At 53.7% G+C, this 23,037-nt stretch overlaps 1 protein-coding gene across 4 annotated transcripts in view; it reads left to right on the top strand.

Annotated features, from left to right (window-relative positions):
• Positions 1 to 22,991, top strand: part of KMT2D (lysine methyltransferase 2D) — a 42,546-nt gene extending 19,555 nt beyond the window's left edge. For all 4 annotated transcript variants that reach the window (XM_010385416.2, XM_030939632.1, XM_030939631.1 and 1 more), the window contains exons 32-55: positions 62 to 1,873; positions 1,985 to 2,167; positions 2,244 to 2,380; positions 2,613 to 4,483; positions 6,679 to 6,802; positions 6,948 to 7,032; positions 7,138 to 7,204; positions 7,315 to 7,547; positions 7,649 to 10,522; positions 10,665 to 10,805; positions 10,928 to 11,095; positions 11,257 to 11,416; positions 12,200 to 12,275; positions 12,442 to 12,617; positions 12,720 to 12,850; positions 13,504 to 13,636; positions 13,715 to 13,842; positions 14,329 to 15,469; positions 17,043 to 17,179; positions 17,279 to 17,409; positions 19,107 to 19,392; positions 19,611 to 19,684; positions 19,810 to 19,918; positions 20,091 to 22,991. In XM_010385416.2, coding sequence (XP_010383718.2) covers positions 62 to 1,873; positions 1,985 to 2,167; positions 2,244 to 2,380; positions 2,613 to 4,483; positions 6,679 to 6,802; positions 6,948 to 7,032; positions 7,138 to 7,204; positions 7,315 to 7,547; positions 7,649 to 10,522; positions 10,665 to 10,805; positions 10,928 to 11,095; positions 11,257 to 11,416; positions 12,200 to 12,275; positions 12,442 to 12,617; positions 12,720 to 12,850; positions 13,504 to 13,636; positions 13,715 to 13,842; positions 14,329 to 15,469; positions 17,043 to 17,179; positions 17,279 to 17,409; positions 19,107 to 19,392; positions 19,611 to 19,684; positions 19,810 to 19,918; positions 20,091 to 20,183 — 10,470 coding nt within the window. In that variant the 3' untranslated portion in view covers positions 20,184 to 22,991. The remainder of the gene's footprint in view (positions 1 to 61; positions 1,874 to 1,984; positions 2,168 to 2,243; positions 2,381 to 2,612; positions 4,484 to 6,678; positions 6,803 to 6,947; positions 7,033 to 7,137; positions 7,205 to 7,314; positions 7,548 to 7,648; positions 10,523 to 10,664; positions 10,806 to 10,927; positions 11,096 to 11,256; positions 11,417 to 12,199; positions 12,276 to 12,441; positions 12,618 to 12,719; positions 12,851 to 13,503; positions 13,637 to 13,714; positions 13,843 to 14,328; positions 15,470 to 17,042; positions 17,180 to 17,278; positions 17,410 to 19,106; positions 19,393 to 19,610; positions 19,685 to 19,809; positions 19,919 to 20,090) is intronic.
• The last annotated feature ends 46 nt before the right edge of the window (positions 22,992 to 23,037 follow it).

The raw sequence follows: 23,037 nt of genomic DNA on the forward strand, positions 1-23,037 counted from the left end.
GGAGGGCCATGGGGCCTGCCTGCAGCAGCCTGACTGCCCTGTGCTTGGTCTCCCCCTGTAGCAGGCTGAGAGCCAGATCAACAAGCAGACCAAGGTGGGCGACATAGCCCGTAAGACTGACCGACCGGCCCTACATCTCCGCATTCCCCCCCAGCCAGGGGCACTGGGCAGCCCGCCCCCGGCTGCTGCCCCCACCATTTTCATTGGCAGCCCCGCTACCCCCGCCGGCTTGTCTACCTCTGCGGACGGGTTCCTGAAGCCGCCAGCGGGCTCGGTGCCCGGCCCTGACTCGCCTGGTGAGCTCTTTCTCAAGCTCCCACCCCAGGTGCCCGCCCAAGTGCCTTCACAGGACCCCTTTGGACTGACCCCCGCCTATCCCTTGGAGCCCCGCTTCCCCACGGCACCACCCACCTATCCCCCCTATCCTAGTCCGACGGGGGCCCCTGCGCAGCCCCCGATGCTGGGCGCCTCATCTCGTCCTGGGACTGGCCAGCCAGGGGAATTCCACACTACCCCACCTGGCACCCCCCGACACCAGCCCTCCACACCTGACCCATTCCTCAAACCCCGCTGCCCCTCGCTGGATAACTTGGCTGTGCCTGAGAGCCCTGGGGTAGGGGGAGGCAAGGCTTCCGAGCCCCTGCTCTCGCCCCCACCTTTTGGGGAGTCCCGGAAGGCCCTAGAGGTGAAGAAGGAAGAGCTTGGGGCGTCCTCTCCTAGCTATGGGCCCCCAAACCTGGGCTTTGTTGACTCACCCTCCTCAGGCCCCCACCTGGGTGGCCTGGAGTTAAAGACACCTGATGTCTTCAAAGCCCCCCTGACCCCTCGGGCATCTCAGGTAGAGCCCCAGAGCCCGGGCTTGGGCCTAAGGCCCCAGGAGCCACCCCCTGCCCAGGCTTTGGCCCCTTCTCCTCCAAGTCACCCAGACATCTTTCGCACTGGCTCCTACCCTGACCCCTATGCTCAGCCCCCATTGACTCCTCGGCCCCAGCCTCCGCCCCCTGAGAGCTGCTGTGCTCTGCCCCCTCGCTCACTGCCTTCCGACCCTTTCTCCCGAGTGCCTGCCAGTCCTCAGTCCCAGTCCAGCTCCCAGTCTCCACTGACACCCCGTCCTCTGTCTGCTGAAGCTTTTTGCCCATCCCCCGTTACCCCTCGCTTCCAGTCCCCTGACCCTTATTCTCGCCCACCCTCACGCCCTCAGTCCCGTGACCCATTTGCCCCATTGCATAAGCCACCCCGACCCCAGCCCCCTGAAGTTGCCTTTAAGGCTGGGTCTCTAGCCCACACTTCACTGGGGGCTGGGGGTTTCCCAGCAGCCCTGCCCTCGGGGCCGGCAGGTGAGCTCCATACCAAGGTCCCAAGTGGGCAGCCCCCCAATTTTGTCCGGTCCCCTGGGACGGGAGCATTTGTGGGCACCCCCTCTCCCATGCGTTTCACTTTCCCTCAGGCGGTAGGGGAGCCTTCCCTAAAGCCCCCTGTCCCTCAGCCTGGTCTCCCGCCACCCCATGGGATCAACAGCCATTTTGGGCCCGGCCCCACCTTGGGCAAGCCTCAAAGCACAAACTACGCAGTAGCCACAGGGAACTTCCACCCATCGGGCAGCCCCCTGGGGCCCAGCAGCGGGTCCACAGGGGAGAGCTATGGGCTGTCCCCGCTACGCCCCCCGTCAGTTCTGCCACCACCTGCACCCGACGGATCCCTCCCCTACCTGTCCCATGGAGCCTCACAGCGATCAGGCATCACCTCTCCTGTCGAAAAGCGAGAAGACCCAGGGGCTGGAATGGGTAGCTCTTTGGCGACACCTGAACTCCCAGGTACCCAGGACCCAGGCATGTCCGGCCTTAGCCAAACAGAGCTGGAGAAGCAACGACAAGTAAGTTGACACCCTGGAGCTAAGCCCCACATATCACTGCTGTCTCTGGGTTAGCCCCATGATTAGAGTAGAATGGGCTTATTCCTCTTCTTTTTTTTTTTTTTTGCACAGCGCCAGCGACTACGAGAGCTGCTGATTCGGCAGCAGATCCAGCGCAACACCCTGCGGCAGGAGAAGGAAACAGCTGCAGCAGCTGCAGGAGCAGTGGGGCCTCCAGGCAGTTGGGGTGCTGAGCCCAGCAGCCCTGCCTTTGAGCAGCTGAGTCGAGGCCAGACCGCCTTTGCTGGGACTCAGGTAGGTAGAGTGACAAGGGATAGTGGGGCCAGGATACTGAAGGTTGCCCCACCTTCGTCTACCTTGTCTCTTCTAGGACAAGAGCAACCTTGTGGGGCTGCCCCCAGGCAAGCTGAGTGGCCCCATCCTGGGACAAGGGTCCTTCCCTGGCGATGACCGACTCTCCCGGCCACCTCCACCAGCCACGCCTTCGTCTATGGATGTCAACAGCCGGTGAGGCTCCAGGAGGTTCTCTGGGGGTAAACCAAGGGGTATGAATTTTATCACTGTTGCACGCTCTTGTGATTTTCCTGTAGCACTAATCCTTTTCCAGTATCACTTTCTCTTCTTCCTCATTCCTTTTCTTCCTCACTGCATTAATTCTATCCTTCCTCACTGCCGTAAGCACATGTTCTTGCTCCTTTTCATCTGATTTCATCTTATTGACTACTGTATATTCTTCCAGGCAACTGGTAGGAGGCTCCCAAGCTTTCTATCAGCGAGCACCCTATCCTGGGTCCCTGCCCTTACAGCAGCAACAGCAACAACTATGGCAGCAGCAACAGGCAACAGCAGCAACCTCCATGCGATTTGCCATGTCAGCTCGCTTTCCGTCAACTCCTGTACCTGAACTTGGCCGCCAAGCTCTAGGTTCCCCATTGGCGGGAATTCCCACCCGTCTGCCAGGCCCTGGTGAACCAGTGCCTGGTCCAGCTGGTCCTGCCCAGTTCATTGAGCTGCGGCACAATGTACAGAAAGGACTGGGACCTGGGGGCACTCCATTTCCTGGTCAGGGCCCACCTCAGAGACCCCGTTTTTACCCTGTAAGTGAGGACACCCACCGACTGGCTCCTGAAGGGCTTCGGGGCCTGGCGGTATCAGGTCTTCCCCCACAGAAACCCTCAGCCCCACCGGCCCCTGAATTGAGCAACAGTCTACATCCGACACCCCACACCAAGGGTCCTACCCTGCCAACTGGCTTGGAGCTGGTCAGCCGACCTGCCTCGAGCACTGAGCTTGGCCGCCCCACTCCTCTGGCCCTGGAAGCTGGGAAGTTGCCCTGTGAGGATCCCGAGCTGGATGATGATTTTGATGCCCACAAAGCCCTAGAGGATGATGAAGAGCTTGCTCACCTGGGTCTGGGTGTGGATGTGGCCAAGGGTGATGATGAACTGGGCACCTTAGAAAACCTGGAGACGAATGACCCCCACTTGGATGACCTGCTCAATGGAGATGAGTTTGATCTGCTGGCATATACTGATCCTGAGCTGGACACTGGGGACAAGAAGGACATCTTCAATGAGCACCTGAGGCTGGTAGAATCAGCTAATGAGAAGGCTGAACGGGAGGCCCTGCTGCGTGGGGTGGAGCCAGGACCCTTGGGCCCTGAGGAGCGCCCTCCTCCTGCTGCTGATGCCTCTGAGCCCCGCCTGGCATCTGTGCTCCCTGAGGTGAAGCCCAAGGTGGAGGAGGGTGGACGCCACCCTTCCCCTTGCCAGTTCACCATTACTACCCCCAAGGTAGAGCCCGCACCTGCTGCCAATTCCCTTGGCCTGGGGCTAAAGCCAGGACAGAGCGTGATGGGCAGCCGGGATACCCGGATGGGCACAGGGCCATTTTCTAGCAGTGGGCACACAGCTGAGAAGGGCTCCTTTGGGGCCACAGGAGGACCACCAGCTCACCTGCTGACCCCCAGCCCACTGAGTGGTCCAGGAGGATCCTCCCTGCTAGAAAAGTTTGAGCTCGAGAGTGGGGCTTTGACCTTGCCTGGTGGACCTGTAGCATCTGGGGATGAGCTAGACAAGATGGAGAGCTCACTGGTAGCCAGCGAGTTACCCCTGCTCATTGAGGACCTGTTGGAGCATGAGAAGAAGGAGCTGCAAAAGAAGCAGCAGCTTTCAGCACAGTTGCAGCCTGCCCAGCAACAGCAGCAACAGCAGCAGCAGCAGCAGCATTCCCTACTGTCTGCACCAGGCCCTGCCCAGGCCATGTCTTTGCCACATGAGGGTTCTTCTCCCAGTTTGGCTGGGTCCCAGCAGCAGCTTTCCCTGGGTCTTGGAGGGGCCCGACAGCCAGGCTTGCCCCAACCACTGATGCCCACCCAGCCACCAACTCATGCCCTCCAGCAGCGCCTGGCTCCATCCATGGCTATGGTGTCCAATCAAGGGCATATGCTAAGTGGGCAGCATGGAGGGCAGGCAGGCTTGGTACCCCAGCAGAGTTCACAGCCAGTGCTATCACAGAAGCCCATGGGCACCATGCCACCTTCCATGTGCATGAAGCCACAGCAACTGGCAATGCAGCAGCAGCTGGCAAACAGCTTCTTCCCAGATACAGGTAACCTCGGTTAGTAACATAGCCAAGTTACTCAGGGTGATCATTGTTATCACTAAATGGGCACTGAGGCTAGAGACCTCAAATAATCCGCACTTAAGATGGGACACAAGGAACTTTGGCTAAATATCATACTAGTGGTAGAGGCAGAAACACTGTAGCTTTTAAGAAGATAGAACAGTTCTGGCATATAGTAGGCATATGGCAGATGTTTGAATAAATGGAATGAATGTATGAATGAAGCCTAAGTAGCAGAGCCTTTGTGGCTGTAGTGAAGTTGAAAGCTTAGGACTTGAAGAGTGGTGGTGCAAAAAAAAGCAGTTGAGGTCAGGCATGATGGCTCATGCCTGTAATCCCAGCACTTTGGGAGGCCAAGGCAGGTGGATCACTTAAGATCAGGAATTCAAGACCAGCCTGGCCAAGATGATGAAACCCTATCTCTACTAAAAATACAAAAATCAGCTGGGTGTGTGCCAGGCGTGGTGGTGCATCCCTGTAATCCCAACTACTTGGGAGGCTGAGGCAGGAGAATTGCTTGACCCCAGGAGGCAGAGGTTTTGGTGAGCCAAGATCACCTCATTGCACTCCAGCCTGGGCAACAAGAGCGAAACTCCATCTCAAAAATAAATAAATAAATAAAAATTAGCTGGGTGTGGTGGTGCATGCCTGTAGTTCCAGCTACTCGAGAGGCTGAGACAGGAGAATTGCTTGAACCCAGGAGGTGGAGGTTGCAGTTAGCTGAGATCACGCCATTGCACCCCAGCCTGGGCAACAGAGCGAGACTCTGTCTTTAAAAAAAAAAAAAGTGGGATAGGTGAAAAAGTTCATTGAGGCTGTAATGGCGGGAAAACCTATGGGATGTTTCAAGAACAGTGAGTGAATTAGTTAGGCTGGAGTAAACTGTTTAGAGTGAAGTAAGTGACATAATTTTGGTGAGGTAATATGGGGGCCAGATTGAAAAAGACCTCAAATTATAATAGCATTTATTGAGTAATTACTATTTGCCAAGCAGTTTACTGAGCACTTCACACTTTTTGTCCAATTTAATCATTACAGCAGACTCATTAAATAGGTATTGTTATTATCTTTGATTACAGAAGAGGAAACAGAAGTGGAGGTTAAGTAACTTGTCCAAGATTACACAGCAGCTAGCAGAGCTAGATCTGAAGTCTGGTCGGTACTCCTCTTAACTATTTACTGCCTCAGAATTCCAGGAGAGGGAGTTTGGTTAGTCCTTAAGAAAGTGGGAGCTCTGGCCAGGTGCTGTGGCTCACACCTTTAATCCCAGCACTTTGGGAGGCTGAGGTGGGTGGATCACCTGAGGTCAGGAGTTCCAGACCAGCCTGGGCAACATGGTGAAACATCGTTTCTACTAAAAATACAAAACTTAGCTGGGCTTGGTGGTGGGTGTCTGTAATCACAGTTACTCGGGAGGCTGAGGCAGGAGAATCGCTTGAACCCAGGAGGTAGAGGTTGCAGTGAGCCAAAACGGCACCATTGCACTCCAGCTTGGGTGACAAGAGCAAGGCTCTATCTTAAAAAAAAAAGAAAAAAAAAAAAAAAAAAGAAAAACTGGGCGCTCAGTTAAGTTTTCTGAGCAGTGGAGAAATATACGAAGTGTGGGATTTTAGGATGATTTAATTAACTTTTTGGTAGTTGGTTGTTTCTTTTTTTTTGCCCAGCATTCTAGACAGACAGGAGAGTGGACTACAGGTGATGCATGCGGTACCCAAAACAGCTCTGGAATCTAGGGCTTTGCAACAGTGCCAGCATCTTGGGTTCTTGGGCTGTGCTAGTTGCACTAAGAACATTGCATTTGAAGAATGCTTTCCAAGTCATAAAGTGTACTTAAATTCTTGTCACGTTTGATCCTCTTAACACCTCTGAGGTAGACGGAGTAGGGATCATCATCTGTATCAAATAAAAGGGTAAACTGAGGTGAAATAATGCAGGTTGACTCAACAAATATTTACAGAGCCACTTTTTCTAGCATGGCGCAAGTAAAAACAGGACCACATGTCCTGTGAATAATAGAGCTGATTCACCCAGGCAGACTGGCTCCTAATTCAGTGGTCTTTCTGCCTTGCCATGCCATTGTTCTGCCTGGTGTGGTTGAGGTCAGGATGTTGAAAGGAATCGCAGATATTCAGTGAAGCATTGGCCCCATAGCCCAGCTCATTTGGTTCTCCCTTCTCCAGACCTGGACAAATTTGCTGCAGAAGATATCATTGATCCTATTGCAAAGGCCAAGATGGTGGCTTTGAAAGGCATCAAGAAAGTGATGGCTCAGGGCAGCATTGGGGTGGCACCTGGTATGAACAGGTAAGAATCAGGGCCGGAATGGGTTTGGCCCTTTTCTTTCCCAGTCACACCCCTTCTTGGCCCCCCTCCCTACTTGTCCCACGTTTCTTTGCCTTCCAACTTTCTTATTGCCAACACTTATCCTCTGTGCTTTGGTGGACTCCAGACAGCAGGTGTCTCTGCTAGCCCAGAGGCTCTCGGGGGGACCCGGCAGTGATCTGCAGAACCATGTGGCACCTGGGAGTGGCCAGGTAAGTGGTCAGGTGGGAGTAGGAACTTGTGTCTTATGCCGTTGGGGCACCCTTCTTAGGGCCTGGCAGGGAACAATGACCCTTTAGCAGTCTCTCTCATTGCAGGAGCGGAGTGCTGGTGATCCCTCCCAACCTCGTCCCAACCCACCCACTTTTGCTCAGGGAGTGATCAGTGAGTATGGGGCATGGGAGGAAGGTGCAGGGAAGTGGTTTGGGACATATAGAGGAAGAGGGATTGGGATTACCATTTTGCAGGTCCTGACACCCAGCTTCTTTTCCCAGATGAAGCTGACCAGCGGCAGTATGAGGAGTGGCTGTTCCATACCCAGCAGCTCCTACAGATGCAGCTGAAGGTGCTAGAGGAGCAGATTGGTGTACACCGCAAGTCCCGGAAGGCTCTGTGTGCCAAGCAGCGCACTGCCAAAAAAGCTGGCCGTGAGTTCCCAGAAGCTGATGCTGAGAAGCTCAAGCTGGTTACAGAGCAGCAGAGCAAGATCCAGAAACAGCTGGATCAGGTAGGGGAAAGCAAACTTCAGCCTAGCACCCAGAAGGCAGGGAAGAGGGATGGCATGAGGGGAGCATGTCCCAGCCTGACCCCTCTGACCTCCCACGTTAGGTCCGGAAACAGCAGAAGGAGCACACTAATCTCATGGCGGAATATCGGAACAAGCAGCAGCAGCAACAACAGCAGCAGCAGCAGCAGCAGCAACAGCAACAACACTCAGCTGTGCTGGCTCTTAGCCCTTCCCAGAGTCCCCGGCTGCTCACCAAGCTCCCTGGTCAGCTGCTCCCTGGCCATGGGTTGCAGCCACCACAGGGGCCTCCGGGTGGGCAAGCTGGAGGTCTTCGCCTGCCCCCTGGGGGTATGGCACTACCTGGACAGCCTGGTGGCCCCTTCCTTAACACAGCTCTGGCCCAGCAGCAACAACAGCAACATTCTGGTGGGGCTGGATCCCTGGCTGGCCCCTCAGGGGGCTTCTTCCCTGGCAACCTTGCTCTTCGAAGCCTTGGACCTGATTCAAGACTTTTACAGGAAAGGCAGCTGCAGCTGCAGCAGCAACGCATGCAGCTGGCCCAGAAATTGCAGCAGCAACAGCAGCAGCACCTTCTAGGACAGGTAGCAATCCAGCAGCAACAGCAGCAGGGTCCTGGAGTACAGACAAACCAAGCTCTGGGTCCCAAGCCCCAGGGACTTCTGCCTCCCAGCAGCCACCAAGGCCTCCTGGTCCAGCAGCTGTCCCCTCAACCACCCCAGGGGCCCCAGGGCATGCTGGGCCCTGCCCAGGTGGCTGTGTTGCAGCAGCAGCACCCTGGAGCTTTGGGGCCCCAGGGCCCTCACAGACAGGTGCTTATGACCCAGTCCCGGGTGCTCAGTTCCCCCCAGCTGGCACAGCAGGGTCAGGGCCTTATGGGACACAGGCTGGTCACAGCCCAGCAGCAGCAGCAGCAACAACAGCACCAACAGCAACAACAGCACCAACAGCAAGGGTCCATGGCAGGGCTGTCCCATCTTCAGCAGAGTCTGATGTCACACAGTGGGCAGCCTAAACTGAGCACTCAGCCCATGGGCTCTTTACAGCAGCTTCAGCAGCAGCAGCAGCAGCAGCAGCAGCAGCAGCAGCAGCAGCAACAGCAGCAGCAGCAGCAGCAGCTACAACAGCAGCAGCAGCAGCTACAACAGCAGCAGCAACTTCAGCAGCAGCAGCTTCAACAACAGCAACAGCAGCAGCAGCTTCAACAACAGCAGCAACAGCAGCAGCAGCTTCAACAGCAACAACAGCAGCTACAACAGCAACAGCAGCAGCAGCTTCAACAGCAGCAACAGCAGCTACAACAGCAACAGCAGCAGCTGCAACACCAACAGCAGCAGCAGCAGCAGCAGATGGGCCTTTTAAACCAGAGTCGAACTTTACTGTCTCCTCAGCAACAACAGCAGCAGCAGGTGGCAGTTGGCCCTGGCATGCCAGCAAAGCCTCTTCAACACTTTTCTAGCCCTGGAGCCCTGGGCCCAACCCTCCTCCTGACGGGCAAGGAACAAAACACCGTAGACCCGGCTGTTTCTTCAGAGGTCACTGAGGGGCCCTCTACACATCAGGGAGGGTCGTTAGCAATAGGAACTACCCCTGAGTCAATGGCCACTGAACCAGGAGAGGTAAAGCCCTCACTCTCTGGGGATGCACAACTTCTGCTTGTCCAACCCCAGCCCCAGCCTCAGTCCAGCTCTCTGCAGCTGCAGCCACCTCTGAGGCTTCCAGGACAACAGCAGCAACAAGTTAGCCTGCTCCACACAGCAAGTGGAGGAAGCCATGGGCAGCTAGTCAGTGGATCATCTTCTGAGGCTTCATCTATGCCCCACCTGCTTGCTCAGCCCTCTGTTTCCTTAGGGGAGCAGCCTGGGCCCATGACCCAGAACCTTCTGGGCCCCCAACAGCCCATGCTAGAGAGGCCCATGCAAAATAATACAGGGCCACAACCTCCCAAAGCAGGACCTGTCCTCCAGTCTGGGCAGGGTCTGCCTGGGGTTGGAATCATGCCTACGGTGGGTCAGCTTCGAGCACAGCTCCAAGGAGTCCTGGCCAAAAACCCACAGCTGCGACACTTAAGTCCTCAGCAGCAGCAGCAGCTACAGGCACTCCTCATGCAGCGGCAGCTGCAGCAGAGTCAGGCAGTACGCCAGACCCCACCCTACCAGGAGCCTGGGACCCAGACCTCTCCCCTCCAGGGCCTTCTGGGCTGCCAACCTCAACTTGGGGGCTTCCCTGGATCACAGACAGGCCCCCTCCAGGAGCTAGGGGCAGGGCCTCGACCTCAGGGCCCACCTCGGCTCCCTGCCCCACCAGGAGCCTTATCTACAGGACCAGTCCTTGGCCCTGTCCATCCCACACCTCCACCATCCAGCCCTCAAGAGCCAAAGAGACCTTCACAATTACCTTCCCCCAGCTCCCAGCTTCCCACTGAGGCCCAGCTCCCTCCCGCCCATCCAGGGACCCCCAAGCCCCAGGGGCCAACGTTGGAGCTGCCTCCTGGGAGGGTCTCACCTGCTGCTGCCCAGCTTGCAGATACCTTGTTTGGCAAGGGTATGGGACCTTGGGATCCCCCAGACAACCTAGCAGAAACCCAGAAGCCAGAGCAGAGCAGCCTGGTACCTGGGCATCTGGACCAGGTGAATGGACAGGTGGTGCCTGAGGCACCCCAACTCAGCATCAAGCAAGAACCTCGGGAAGAGCCATGTGCCCTGGGAGCCCAGTCAGTGAAGAGGGAGGCCAATGGGGAGCCAATAGGGGCACCAGGAACCAGCAACCACCTCCTGCTGGCAGGCCCTCGCTCAGAAGCTGGGCATCTGCTCTTGCAGAAGCTACTCCGGGCAAAGAATGTGCAACTCAGCACTGGGCGGGGGTCCGAGGGGCTGCGAGCTGAGATCAACGGGCACATTGACAGCAAGCTGGCTGGGCTGGAGCAGAAACTACAGGGTACCCCCAGCAATAAGGAGGTGAGTACTCTGGCTAGAGTAGAGCAGGTAGAGTGGGGCCTAGGGCCAGCGGGGGGGCAGAATGAGTGAACCTGGGTCAGACAGAAGAGATGAGGGCTCTGAGGAGGAGGGTAGCAGCCTTCACTGGGCTTATTTGGCTTAGGATGCAGCAGCAAGGAAGCCTTTGACACCGAAACCCAAGCGGGTACAGAAGGCAAGCGACAGGTTGGTGAGCTCCCGAAAGAAGCTGCGGAAGGAGGACGGGGTCAGGGCCAGCGAGGCCTTGCTGAAACAGCTGAAACAGGTGACCCCCAGGAGCCAGTCCCCTGGTCCCATCCCAGGATAGGGGGCACCCTGTCCCCCAGCTGTGCAAGACAGCATTGCAAATGCTGCCGGTTTTCAACTTTGTCATCTTGCCCCTCATAGGAGCTGTCGCTGCTTCCCCTAACGGAGCCTGCTATCACCGCCAATTTTAGCCTCTTCGCCCCCTTTGGCAGTGGCTGCCCAGTCAATGGGCAGAGCCAGCTGAGGGGGGCCTTTGGAAGTGGGGCGCTGCCCACTGGCCCTGACTACTATTCCCAGCTGCTTACCAAGGTCAGAAAAATGGCAATATTTTTTGGGAATAGTTGAAGTTCTTGGGAAGGTGAGGGTGGGAATGGAAAATTGAGGGAATTGTTGACGTAGAGTGGGACCAGGAGATTATACCAGTCTCCCTATGCCATCTTGCACACAACACCCCACCCCCCACCCCCCAGAATAACCTGAGTAACCCGCCGACACCACCCTCGTCGCTGCCCCCCACCCCACCCCCATCGGTGCAGCAGAAGATGGTGAATGGTGTTACTCCATCTGAAGAGCTGGGGGAGCACCCCAAGGATGCTGCCTCTGCCCGGGATACTGAAGGGGCACTGAGGGGTAAGTCAAGAGCAGATACCACCCCTGGTGGGGTTTGGTAGCTGGAGTCCAAGCCAGTTAGTGTGCTGTACAGTTTAGAAATGAGTGGGTTGCCTGCTGTCCTGTGTGTTTACATAACAGGGCACTTGAGGTAGGAAGGGCCCCTTCAGGACTGATTTCTTGGGGACCAGAATGGACATTTGGAGTCTAGAGCAAACACAATAGGGGAGGTGGGTGGCAAGGAGCATCTTTATGAAGCTTTGTATAGAAGGAACAGTCCAGCTTTAGTGAGTGTGGAGCTAGACTGATCTGGATTTGAATTCTGGTTCCTGCATTCATTCAACTGTGTTACCGTATCCAAGTAACTTGATTGCCTTGTGTGAGCCTCAGTTTCCTCACTGTAAAATGGCTATTGTAGTACTCACCTAATGGAGTTGTTAAATGACTAAACAAACTCCAAAGAGTGTATCTAAAGCCAACTGCCACCAGGCATGGTAGCTTATGCCTGTAATCGCAACACTTTCGGAGGCCAAGATGGGAGGATTGCTTGAGGCCAGGAGTTCAAGACCAGCTTGGGCAATATAACAGGACCCCCCACGTCTATGAAAAAAATAAATAAAGCCAGTGCCTGGCATGCACGACAGACTCAATAAATATAGCTTGTCTGCCCCAAACTGGTAGGTGGGAGGACAGTTAATCATGATAGCTGAGATCTCATGCTAATTAGGCCTAAAATATTGGGAGAAGGTACCATCAGCCCTGGCCACCCTCACCTGACTTTTCTTCTCCCCACCCACCCCTCAGATACTTCAGAGGTGAAGAGTCTAGACCTGCTGGCCGCCTTGCCTACACCCCCTCACAATCAGACTGAGGATGTCAGGTAGGGGTGGGGCCGGAAATGGGGATGAGGAACAAGGGTGGGGGACAGGTTGCCTCATATTTCCTTTGGCCAATGGCAGATTTCAAGTAAGATACCTATTCATCTCTAGATTTAGGAGGGGGAGTCTGCAGGGCTGTAGCAACAAATGTCTACTTTTGGTCCCTAGGATGGAGAGTGATGAGGATAGCGATTCTCCTGACAGCATTGTGCCAGCTTCATCCCCTGAGAGCATCTTGGGGGAGGAGGCCCCTCGTTTCCCTCATCTGGGCTCAGGCCGGTGGGAGCAAGAGGACCGAGCCCTCTCCCCTGTCATCCCCCTCATTCCTCGGGCCAGCATCCCAGGTATGTGCTACTCTGGATGTGGGCCAGGCCCAGTTCACCTGGGTTGTCTGAAGCTAGGGGAGAGGCGGCCAGGGGTTACACAAATCCCTCTTTCTCATTCAGTCTTCCCAGATACCAAACCTTATGGGGCCCTTGACCTGGAGGTCCCTGGAAAGCTGCCTGCCACAACTTGGGAAAAGGGCAAAGGAAGTGAGGTGTCAGTCATGCTCACAGTCTCTGCTGCTGCAGCCAAGGTGTGTCCTAGGGGTACCTCGAGGCTGAGGGGAACCTGATCAGAGGGCAGTCCCTGGAATTTGTCTGGATAAGAAAAACTGTAGTTGTTTAAAAACATGTACTGAGTACCTATTGTATGTGAAAGCCTGGGCTAGAGTCTGTGGAATTTGGATATGAAGCATGATTCCTGCCCTCACGGGGCTCATAGTCCCATAGTAAAGACAGACAAGTCAACAACTAAGGAGCACCTGTGTGTGTAATGCCACAGGTACTACATGACAGCATTGCCCCAGTCATGTTTGGTGGGACTCTATCAGCTGTTTTGAAAATATTAACGGACTTTTGTGGTCAAAGAAAGTTGGAAAACACAGTTAAAATGACAGTATGGGTTTCTTTACTACAAGTAGAGTCCTCAGGTCTTTTTAATTTGCTGACGTGTATCATGAGCCTCCAAGTCATGGATAGAGCATGCATCATTTCCTAAACGTAGTTGATGTAGTCCCCTTTTTGTGGAGCTCCCATCAGTGCTCACAGCAGGGCTGGGTGACACAGGATAGAACTCCTACTCTGGGGAGTGGGTTCTAGGTGTCCTTGTCCCCACCCAGCTGATAGTAGAACTCACCTCAGACACTTGGCTGACATGTTTCTCCCATTCCTTCCCCGGCCCTGGCAGAACCTGAATGGTGTGATGGTGGCAGTGGCAGAGCTGCTAAGCATGAAGATCCCCAACTCCTATGAGGTGCTGTTCCCAGAGGGCCCTGCCCGGGCAGGCACTGAGCTTAAGAAGGGGGAAGCTGAGGGTCCTGGTGAGTGTGGCAGGGAAGCCTTTTGGGACTTGAGGGAAGTGATTCTGTTGGGACGCTCTGATCCACTCCTTTCTGTAGGTGGGAAGGAAAAGGGTCTGGGAGGCAAGAGCCAAGACACTGGCCCTGATTGGCTGAAGCAGTTTGATGCAGTGTTGCCTGGCTATACCCTCAAGAGCCAACTAGACATCTTGAGCCTTCTGAAACAGGTAGGTCTAGGGGAGAAAAAGGGGTGGGTGTTAGAAAAAAGGGGCTGCTGGCTAGGCACGGTGGCTCATGTCTGTAATCCCAGTGCTTTGGGAGGTAAGGGGAGTGAATCACTTTAGGCCAGGAGTTTGAGACCAGCCTGGCCAACATGGCGAAACCTCATCTCTACTAAAAACAAAAACAAAAAAAAAGTAGCCAGGCATGATGGTGCATGCCTGTAATTCCAGTTACTCGAAAGGCTAAGGCATGAGAATCCCTTGAACCCAGGAGGCAGAGGTTGCAGTGAGCCAAGATTGTGCCTCTGGATCCAGCCTGGGCAACAGAGCAAGACTCTGTCTCAAAAAAAAAAAAAAAAGAAAAAAGAAAAAAGGGGCTGCCTAGGGCAAAGAATGTGGAGGCCTTTTGGGAGGGTGGGATGTGGGTGAGGGGAAGGAGGGAGCTAGTTAGATGAGAAGCTGGCACTAATGATACAGGGCACCCTCCTACAGGAGAGCCCCGCCCCAGAGCCACCCACCCAGCACAGCTATACCTACAATGTCTCCAATCTGGATGTGCGACAGCTCTCGGCCCCACCTCCTGAAGAACCCTCCCCGCCCCCTTCCCCCTTGGCACCTTCTCCTGCCAGTCCCCCTACTGAACCCTTGGTTGAACTTCCCGCCAAACCCTTGGCTGAGCCACCCGTCCCCTCACCTCTGCCACTGGCCTCATCCCCTGAATCAGCCCGACCCAAGCCCCGTGCCCGGCCCCCTGAAGAAGGTGAAGATTCCCGTCCTCCTCGCCTCAAGAAATGGAAAGGAGTGCGCTGGAAGCGGCTGCGGCTGCTGCTGACCATCCAGAAGGGCAGCGGGCAGCAGGAGGATGAGCGGGAAGTGGCAGAGTTTATGGAGCAGCTTGGCACAGCCTTGCGACCTGACAAGGTACCTCGAGACATGCGTCGCTGCTGTTTCTGTCATGAGGAGGGTGACGGGGCCACTGATGGGCCTGCCCGCCTGCTGAACCTGGACCTGGACCTGTGGGTGCACCTCAACTGTGCCCTTTGGTCCACGGAGGTGTACGAGACCCAGGGCGGGGCACTAATGAATGTGGAGGTTGCCCTGCACCGAGGACTGCTAACCAAGTGCTCCCTGTGCCAGCGAACTGGTGCCACCAGCAGCTGCAATCGCATGCGTTGCCCCAATGTCTACCATTTTGCTTGTGCCATCCGTGCCAAGTGCATGTTCTTCAAGGACAAGACCATGCTGTGTCCAATGCATAAGATCAAGGGGCCCTGTGAGCAAGAGCTGAGCTCTTTTGCTGTCTTCCGGCGGGTCTACATTGAGCGGGACGAGGTGAAGCAAATCGCCAGCATCATTCAGCGGGGAGAACGGCTGCACATGTTCCGTGTGGGGGGCCTTGTGTTCCACGCCATTGGACAGCTGCTGCCTCACCAGATGGCTGACTTTCATAGTGCCACTGCCCTCTATCCCGTGGGCTACGAGGCCACACGCATCTATTGGAGCCTCCGCACCAACAATCGTCGCTGTTGCTATCGCTGTTCTATTGGTGAGAACAACGGGCGGCCGGAGTTTGTAATCAAAGTCATCGAGCAGGGCCTGGAGGACCTGGTCTTCACTGATGCCTCTCCCCAGGGTGAGCGGTGGGCCCTTGAAATGGATAATATGGTATGGGGAAAGTTTCTCCCAGGGTCACTGTTACAGTGTCTGTAAGAGGACCTGTAGCCTCTATGTGAGTGATCCTCCTTCCCCCACCTCAGGCAGGCAGGGGGTCTCTTGCAAATTCCCAGTGAAAGTGTTTGAGCCTCTCTGTCACCCTAAATTCCCTTGTAGTTGAAAATATTTTGCTTATCTCATCTCACATACTCTAGTGCCTTTTGCTATCCTCAATGGAACAAAAGAAAATAGTTCTGAGACTATCGTCTGCTTCACCTAACCTAATCCTAACCGAGTTCCTTGTGGTTGTGTTTCCCTGGATGAAATCGGAATAAATTTGATTTTAGTTTTAGTGTTAATGATAAAATAACAGTAAGAGCAGGTACCTTTTTTTGAGTGTGTACTGTGAGCCACAAACTAAGCTAAGTGATTTGTGTAGTTTATTTTGTTCATACAACCCTATGAGGTAAGTATTGTACTACGATTATGCCCAGTTTACACATAAACTGAGTCTTAGATTTAAGTACAGTTATGCATTGCTAAATGACAGGGATACATTCTGAGAAATGCATTGTTAGGTGATTTTGTCATTGTGTGAACTTCATAGAGTGTACTTACACAAACCTAAATGGTGCAGCATACTACACACCTAGGCTCTGTGGTATACCCCATTGCTCCTAGGCTACAAATCTGTATAGCATGTAACTGTACTGAATACTGTAGGCAGTTGTAACATATGGTAAGTATGTGCATCTAAATATAGAAAAGATACAGTAAAAATACAGTATTATTGTCTTACCAGACCACTGTTGTATATATGATTCCTCATTGAATGAAATGTTGTTAAGCTGCACATGACTGTATTTGGCTCAGGGTCCCATGGCCAGTACTAGAACCTGAGCGCAAGTCTTTCCAACTCCAAAGCATGCCTGTTCTTTCACTAGGGACCTTCCATGGCCTATGCTGGGTCCACTGGGCCCTGGGTTTCTGTCTTAAGGCTCTGTGATGACCCCCTGTTGTTGGAAGCCTCCTGCTTCTTTTTTTTTTTTTTTTTTTTTTTTTTTTTTTTTTTTTTTTTTTTTTTTGAGACGGAGTCTTGCTCTGCCGCCCAGGCTGGAGTGCAGTGGCCGGATCTCAGCTCACTGCAAGCTCCGCCTCCCGGGTTCACGCCATTCTCCTGTCTCAGCCTCCCGAGTAGCTGGGACTACAGGCGCCCACCTCGTCGCCCGGCTAGTTTTTTGTATTTTTTAGTAGAGACGGGGTTTCACCGTATTAGCCAGGATGGTCTCGATCTCCTGACCTCATGATCCGCCCGTCTCGGCCTCCCAAAGTGCTGGGATTACAGGCTTGAGCCACCGCGCCCGGCCAGCCTCCTGCTTCTTAACAGACAGTGAGACTAGGAGGCCAAGAGAGGATCCGGAAGACCAGCACACCTTCATGATAGGGAGGCTTGAAGGCCACAGAAAACAACTGTGGTTCTGGATTGGGGTTAGGGACTGGAGGTCAGTGAGCAGAAGTTGCCTCTAAGGGCTGCTCTCTTCCCTGCTTCTTAGCCGTGTGGAATCGCATCATTGAGCCTGTGGCTGCCATGAGAAAAGAGGCTGACATGCTGCGACTCTTCCCTGAGTATCTGAAGGGCGAGGAGCTCTTTGGGCTGACGGTGCACGCTGTGCTTCGCATAGCTGAATCAGTAAGGAAGGGGCTGGGAGCTGGGGGGCTTGGCGGGCACTGAGAACTTTGGCCACCCCAAAAAAACTCAGGCTAAGGTGAGTATGAACTGTGCCCACAGCTGCCCGGGGTGGAGAGCTGTCAAAACTATTTATTCCGCTATGGGCGCCACCCCCTTATGGAGCTGCCACTCATGATCAACCCCACTGGCTGTGCCCGATCAGAGCCTAAAATCCTCACACACTACAAACGGTGAGCTTGTGATGCTGGAGCCAAGGGATGTGGGTGTGGGTGTTGATAGGGATCCTCTGGTCCCATCATGAGGATTTAGGATACAGATCAGAGTTCTCGTGGAGAAACTGGGGAATCACTCTTAGACCTCCTAATTAGAGAGCACACAGATATTAGCAGGTTATCCTTTTCCTCTTCTCCCAACCTGCTCAGATGCACTTGGGATATAGGACAGAATTATCTCGGGCACCCTGGGGAGGTAATGGGTAAACTGGTGAAATTTTATGAAATATATGAGGGACCTGGTCACCTTTTTCCTCTCCTGTTTTACTTCCAGTGGGAGGGCCTGTGATTCTCCCAAACCTCAGATACCCCATGAGTGCTAGGGTCACCTTCCCTTCCCCGTGAGTGTTGGTGTCAAAAATAAATAGTTAGAGATATAATAGAAAAATAATAAAACCTTACATTTGTATAGCACTTTATACTTTTTTTTTCAAAGCGTTTTCACATCCATTATCTCATTTGATCCTCACAACAACCTTATGAGGTAGGTAGGGCAGGTGGTATGACCCCCATTTTACAGCTGAGAAAACTGAGACCCAGAAAGATTAAATGACTAGGCAAAGGTCACACAGCTGGGACCAGATCCTTACTTCTGTGGGTCCTTGTTCTTTCTGTGTACCAGGGACCTTAGTCCCTGGGTAGAGGGAGGCAGAATCTGTGGTAGCAGGGCTTTCTTGAAGGTCTTTGGTGGCTCCTAGGCTGTCGTAGAGTGTCAGAGACTCTCTATCCCTAGCCAACCTTGTCCTTGATGCCCTGCAATGGTGGTTTTCAAACTGTGAGTGCATGTGTTCCAAAAAGTTCTCGATCACATAAACTGATGGGTTGAACTTGGCCTTCCCATGCATATCTCTTCCTTCCCCAAATTGGATTAAACCAGAAGAGCTCCATTGTCATCTAGTTTATGTATTGGAGTTCCAGTCAACATTTTGTTAAAGAAAAAAGCAAAGATTTCTGCTAAATGAAAAAGAACCAGAAACATTTGAAAACCACTGCTCTGGGATGGCAAGAATTTGGCTGGTACCCTAGGGTGGTAAAAGGTATCCTGCCAGGCAGCCGTCATTCCCCTGCACTGAGCCATCTGCACAGAGCCCAATGTTATGTCAGAGAAGGGGACAATCCGAAAAAAGGATACCACCTTTAGGCTGTGAGTTCACAGCCAGTTTTAATTCAAATCTAGCCTAGCGTGGTAGGCACAGTCCCCATTTTCAGGGCCTCCAGTATGTGCAGGAGGTAGCATTCAGACATTCAAGCAAACCATCAGCTTAAATTCTAGGCCTGGGCTGCTCGCGGAAAACTTCCCAGAGGAGCATGGCCTTGAGAATGGTTTGGCAGGAGAGTGGTAGGAAGTGGGAGATGGGAGAGCAGGCTCAGTGTAGGGGAATTGGTGCCCCCCATCTCCCTCCACACTTCACCCCTCACCCTGGGCTCTCTGTCCCACCCAGGGTGTCAGAAGGGTCCCTATAGCTAGTTGCTTCCTCACCAGAGCTGAGACCCAGTTGCCTCTACTCCTTTCCCAAGGCTGCACTTCCAGTGCTTGCCAGCAGCACACGCCCCTAACTGATGTGTTGCACATCCCAGGAGGTGGTGGAGGAGGTGGGTGGTATGTACTTGGTCTGAGGGCGAGCTGTCTTGTCATGGATTGTATCACCTCCCAGGCCCCATACCCTGAACAGCACCAGCATGTCTAAGGCATATCAGAGCACCTTCACAGGCGAGACCAACACCCCGTACAGCAAGCAGTTTGTGCACTCCAAGTCATCTCAGTACCGGCGGCTGCGCACCGAATGGAAGAACAATGTGTACCTGGCTCGCTCCCGCATCCAGGGCCTGGGGCTCTATGCAGCCAAGGACCTAGAAAAGCACACAATGGTTATCGAGTACATTGGCACCATCATTCGGAACGAGGTGGCCAACCGGCGGGAGAAAATCTACGAAGAGCAGGTATAAGCTGACAGAGGGGCCATTGTGGTGCATAGTCCGCACTCAACCAAGGAGCAAGGGTCAGGATTGGTCGCAGGAGAGCAGGAGGAAAGCTGTGGTGGGGAAGGGAAAGGCAGGAGAAATGAAGAACATGCAACAGAAGCCCACTGCCTGAGTCTCCTACCTGATCCCACTCTCTGATACTCTTGTCCCTTCTTCTGCAACCTCTGCCTTTCTAGAATCGAGGCATCTACATGTTCCGAATAAACAATGAACATGTGATTGATGCTACGTTGACCGGCGGCCCTGCCAGGTGAGAGATGACGAGGAAGGAGGGATTTAATGGTCCCTGAGTAGCACTCTGGGGGATAGACGACAAGGAATCAAAATTTTCGCAAGTTAGTTGCCTGACATCCCTGACTCTGTCCCTCTACCCAGGTACATTAACCATTCCTGTGCCCCTAACTGTGTGGCTGAAGTCGTGACATTTGACAAAGAGGACAAAATCATCATCATCTCCAGCCGGCGAATCCCCAAAGGAGAGGAGGTGAGAGGAAGTATCCTGAGTGAGTGACAAAGCAGCTACTCCTCCTCCTTTCACCCCTTCTCTGCCATTCCCTAAATGTGGGTTCCTAGGCTGGGCACCTCAGATCATATCTTCTCTGCCCTCCCTTCTTCCTTTGGGGGCTAGCATTGATTCTGCCCTCTTCTCTTTTCAGCTAACCTATGACTATCAGTTTGATTTTGAGGACGATCAGCACAAGATCCCCTGCCACTGTGGAGCCTGGAATTGTCGGAAATGGATGAACTAAGAAGCTTTGAGGCTACCAGGCAGGGGAGTCCCCCTACCCACAACCTCTTCCCTGAAAGGGTTGAGGGGGAAGAGAGGTAGCAGCCAGAGCCAGGACCCAGGGCTGGGGCTGCCGGCTGACCGGAGCCCCTGGAGCAGGAGGCTGGGGCAGAGGGCCCTAGGCCAAGCCCACCCTGGGCACCAGGGACAACCCTCTTCCCCACCACCGGCCCTCAGGCTGGCATCTCTGCCCCCAGCTCCAGGAGGGGCCAGACAGAAGCAGCCATTGGGCATCTCAGGTTTGAGGGGGATATGGGCCGGGAACTACCCAGAAGCATCTGGGAGGCAGCAGGGTGGGGGAAGAGGATGTGTGGCCGGGCCTCACAGCCCTGCTGCTCCCACTGACCTCTCTGGCCCAACTCAAGGCTGCAAAGAGACTTGACTAAGCTTGACAATCCCAAAGGCCGGGTCCCACACCTGGCCCTGCCTGCCGGGTCCTGCCCCCACCCTCACCCCCATCCCCCTCCCTCTTGATCTGTCTGTTTCCCTCTTTTCCTCTGTGTTTCTGTCTCTCTATGGGTTGTGTTTCCTTGTTTTCCACTCTGACAAATGCAACATGAACGGGAAAGAGGCGCCCAGCTGCCTAGGAAGGCAAGCTGGGCAAGCCGGGCAAGGAGACCCCGCACCCACACCTACCTCATTTAAGTGTTGGATTTTTTGCTGTTTTGAAATGTGAGACCCTCTCCAAGCCCCCTACTGCCCCAACCCTCTCCCCCACCTCACTGCCCTCTTCTGAGTGGGTGGAAGAGGGGGTAGGAGGAGGAAGAAAAACAACAACAAAAAATCCATCTTTGTTTTTAATTATGGGCATGGGATGGTGGTTGAGGCAAATGATGATGAAGATTGGGGATGACTGGCCCCTAGTTGCTCTAGGACTTCCTTCTCCATCTGGACATGGGGGCAGGAGGGGGCTAAACCTAGGACCAGGATATCTCTCTCCTGTTTTCCCAACCCCATCATAAGCCTGTTTGCCCTCCAGCCCCTGGACGGGTTGGGTGGGGGGTAGGGTGAGGGCTATCCCTGAGTGGCATGCCCATACCTAATGAGGCAGGGTGTGGCCCGGAGCTCCCACTTTCCCTCAGTCACCAAACTGCTGCTGGTCTGGTGGGAAGGGGTGGTGATGTGGGGGTGGGGAGCTTAGTGTCAGCGAGGGGAGGGTGGGGGGTATTTATCTATTTATACATGGGATTGTACATAGTCTTGTGGGGCATGGGGGAGCCGGCTGGAGGTGAGAACCCTCCCCTCTCCCCCCACCCCCGGGGAGAGCAAATGTAAAACTACTAATTTTTGTGCTTTATATATTCTATATAAATATATCTATTTTCTTTTTACAAAACCAGTTTATAAATGGTAGGGGGGTGTGGGGCGGACACATGGAGCTCCCCTTGTGGGGGGGCCCCCTCCATTACCCAACCTACCGCCCTTTTCCTCACCCCCCACCCCACTCCCCACCCCCTGGCTGTGACTGCTGTAAGATGGGGGTATAGAGGCTGGGCAATTCCCACCCCCTGTTGTATAGTTGGACTATGTTATAACGCACAAAAGAGAGCTGACCCCAGGGGGAGCCAGAGGGTGATGGGTTCCTTGCCTCCCTTTCCTTCCCCTTTCTGCCCAAGCTTGTGCTGCAGTTTAACCTCTTCCTGGGGGTGGGGGTAGGTAAGGGGTGGGTGACACCCCAAACCCCTCTCTGGTAGGGAACCGTGGGGATGAAGATGAAGCTTATATGCAGTTCTCTTCTAGGGGCTGTGGGCAAAGGGCATTTTGTAATTAATATTTTCAAGAATCAGATGTCTGGAGTGTAGGGGTGGGCTTGGTGGTGGTGGACGGGCGGGCCTGCTGGAGGGGGAGCTTGGTGGCTGTTGTGATTTTAGGTTTGTTTTTGTTTTGTTTTGAATTTGGGGAGTTGTGGATTGTTGGGGGTAGGGAGATTTTTTTTTTTTTTTTTTTTTTTTTTTGTTAAAGCTGCTTCCTCAACTGTTTCAAGCTGCAAATGTTTAAGAGAGTAACACCCCCCACTCCCACAGGAACCGCTGTAATTAAATCAGACAGTAGGAAGACTGGGCTGCAGCCCTCAAAGCCACAGCCCTTGATGTTCCTTTTCGGAGAGCAATAGGTCTGGGCTACAGGGAGGGGGAGATTGGCTCCCGTGAGTCAGGCTGTGTTTGGGGCTTGGGCCCTGGAATTGGGAAAAGGGGATGGGGAAGACTTTGTAAGCATATGCTAGGTATCCGATAGTCCTGTAGAATTTAGTGAAGAAACCTTATACAGTTTTTAATTTTTATATAAACTATAACTCAGACCCAAGCTACAAGGTTGGAATTTTGGTTGGTTTTTTTTTAAGTACCCTGCCTGTATAATTGCATCAGAATCCCCCACCCCCCCGTGTTTGTATTTTGGGTTGGTTTACACTCGCACATACTCAATTTTCAGTTTTCCCCTTTACAGTCTTCTCCCCTCACCTCCAGGACCCTCCCCCTTTTTAAAAAATAAATCGCTGACAAGTGTGAATCCCGTGAAGACTTTATTTTGTGTTGTGTGTATCCTGTACAGCAAGGTTGGTCCTTCGTAACAACGGATGAAATGGTTCCCTTTTTTAAAGCGCCCTCTCTCCCTCCACCCTCAGCGCCCCTGTCCTTGGCATGTTTTGTATCAGCGATCATTCTGAACTGTACATAATTTATGTTGCGAGAGGCAAAGGGCAAGTTTTGGATTTTGCTTCTTCCAAGTTTGTTTTTAAACGACAAATAAAAAAAGAACATTTTAAATACAAGCGGCTCCGTCCCGTGACCCTCGCCGTCAGCCGGATCCGTGCGGTC

The sequence above is a fragment of the Rhinopithecus roxellana genome, chromosome 10 (genome assembly GCF_007565055.1).
Source record: "Rhinopithecus roxellana isolate Shanxi Qingling chromosome 10, ASM756505v1, whole genome shotgun sequence".
NCBI classification, from domain to species: Eukaryota; Metazoa; Chordata; class Mammalia; order Primates; family Cercopithecidae; genus Rhinopithecus; species Rhinopithecus roxellana.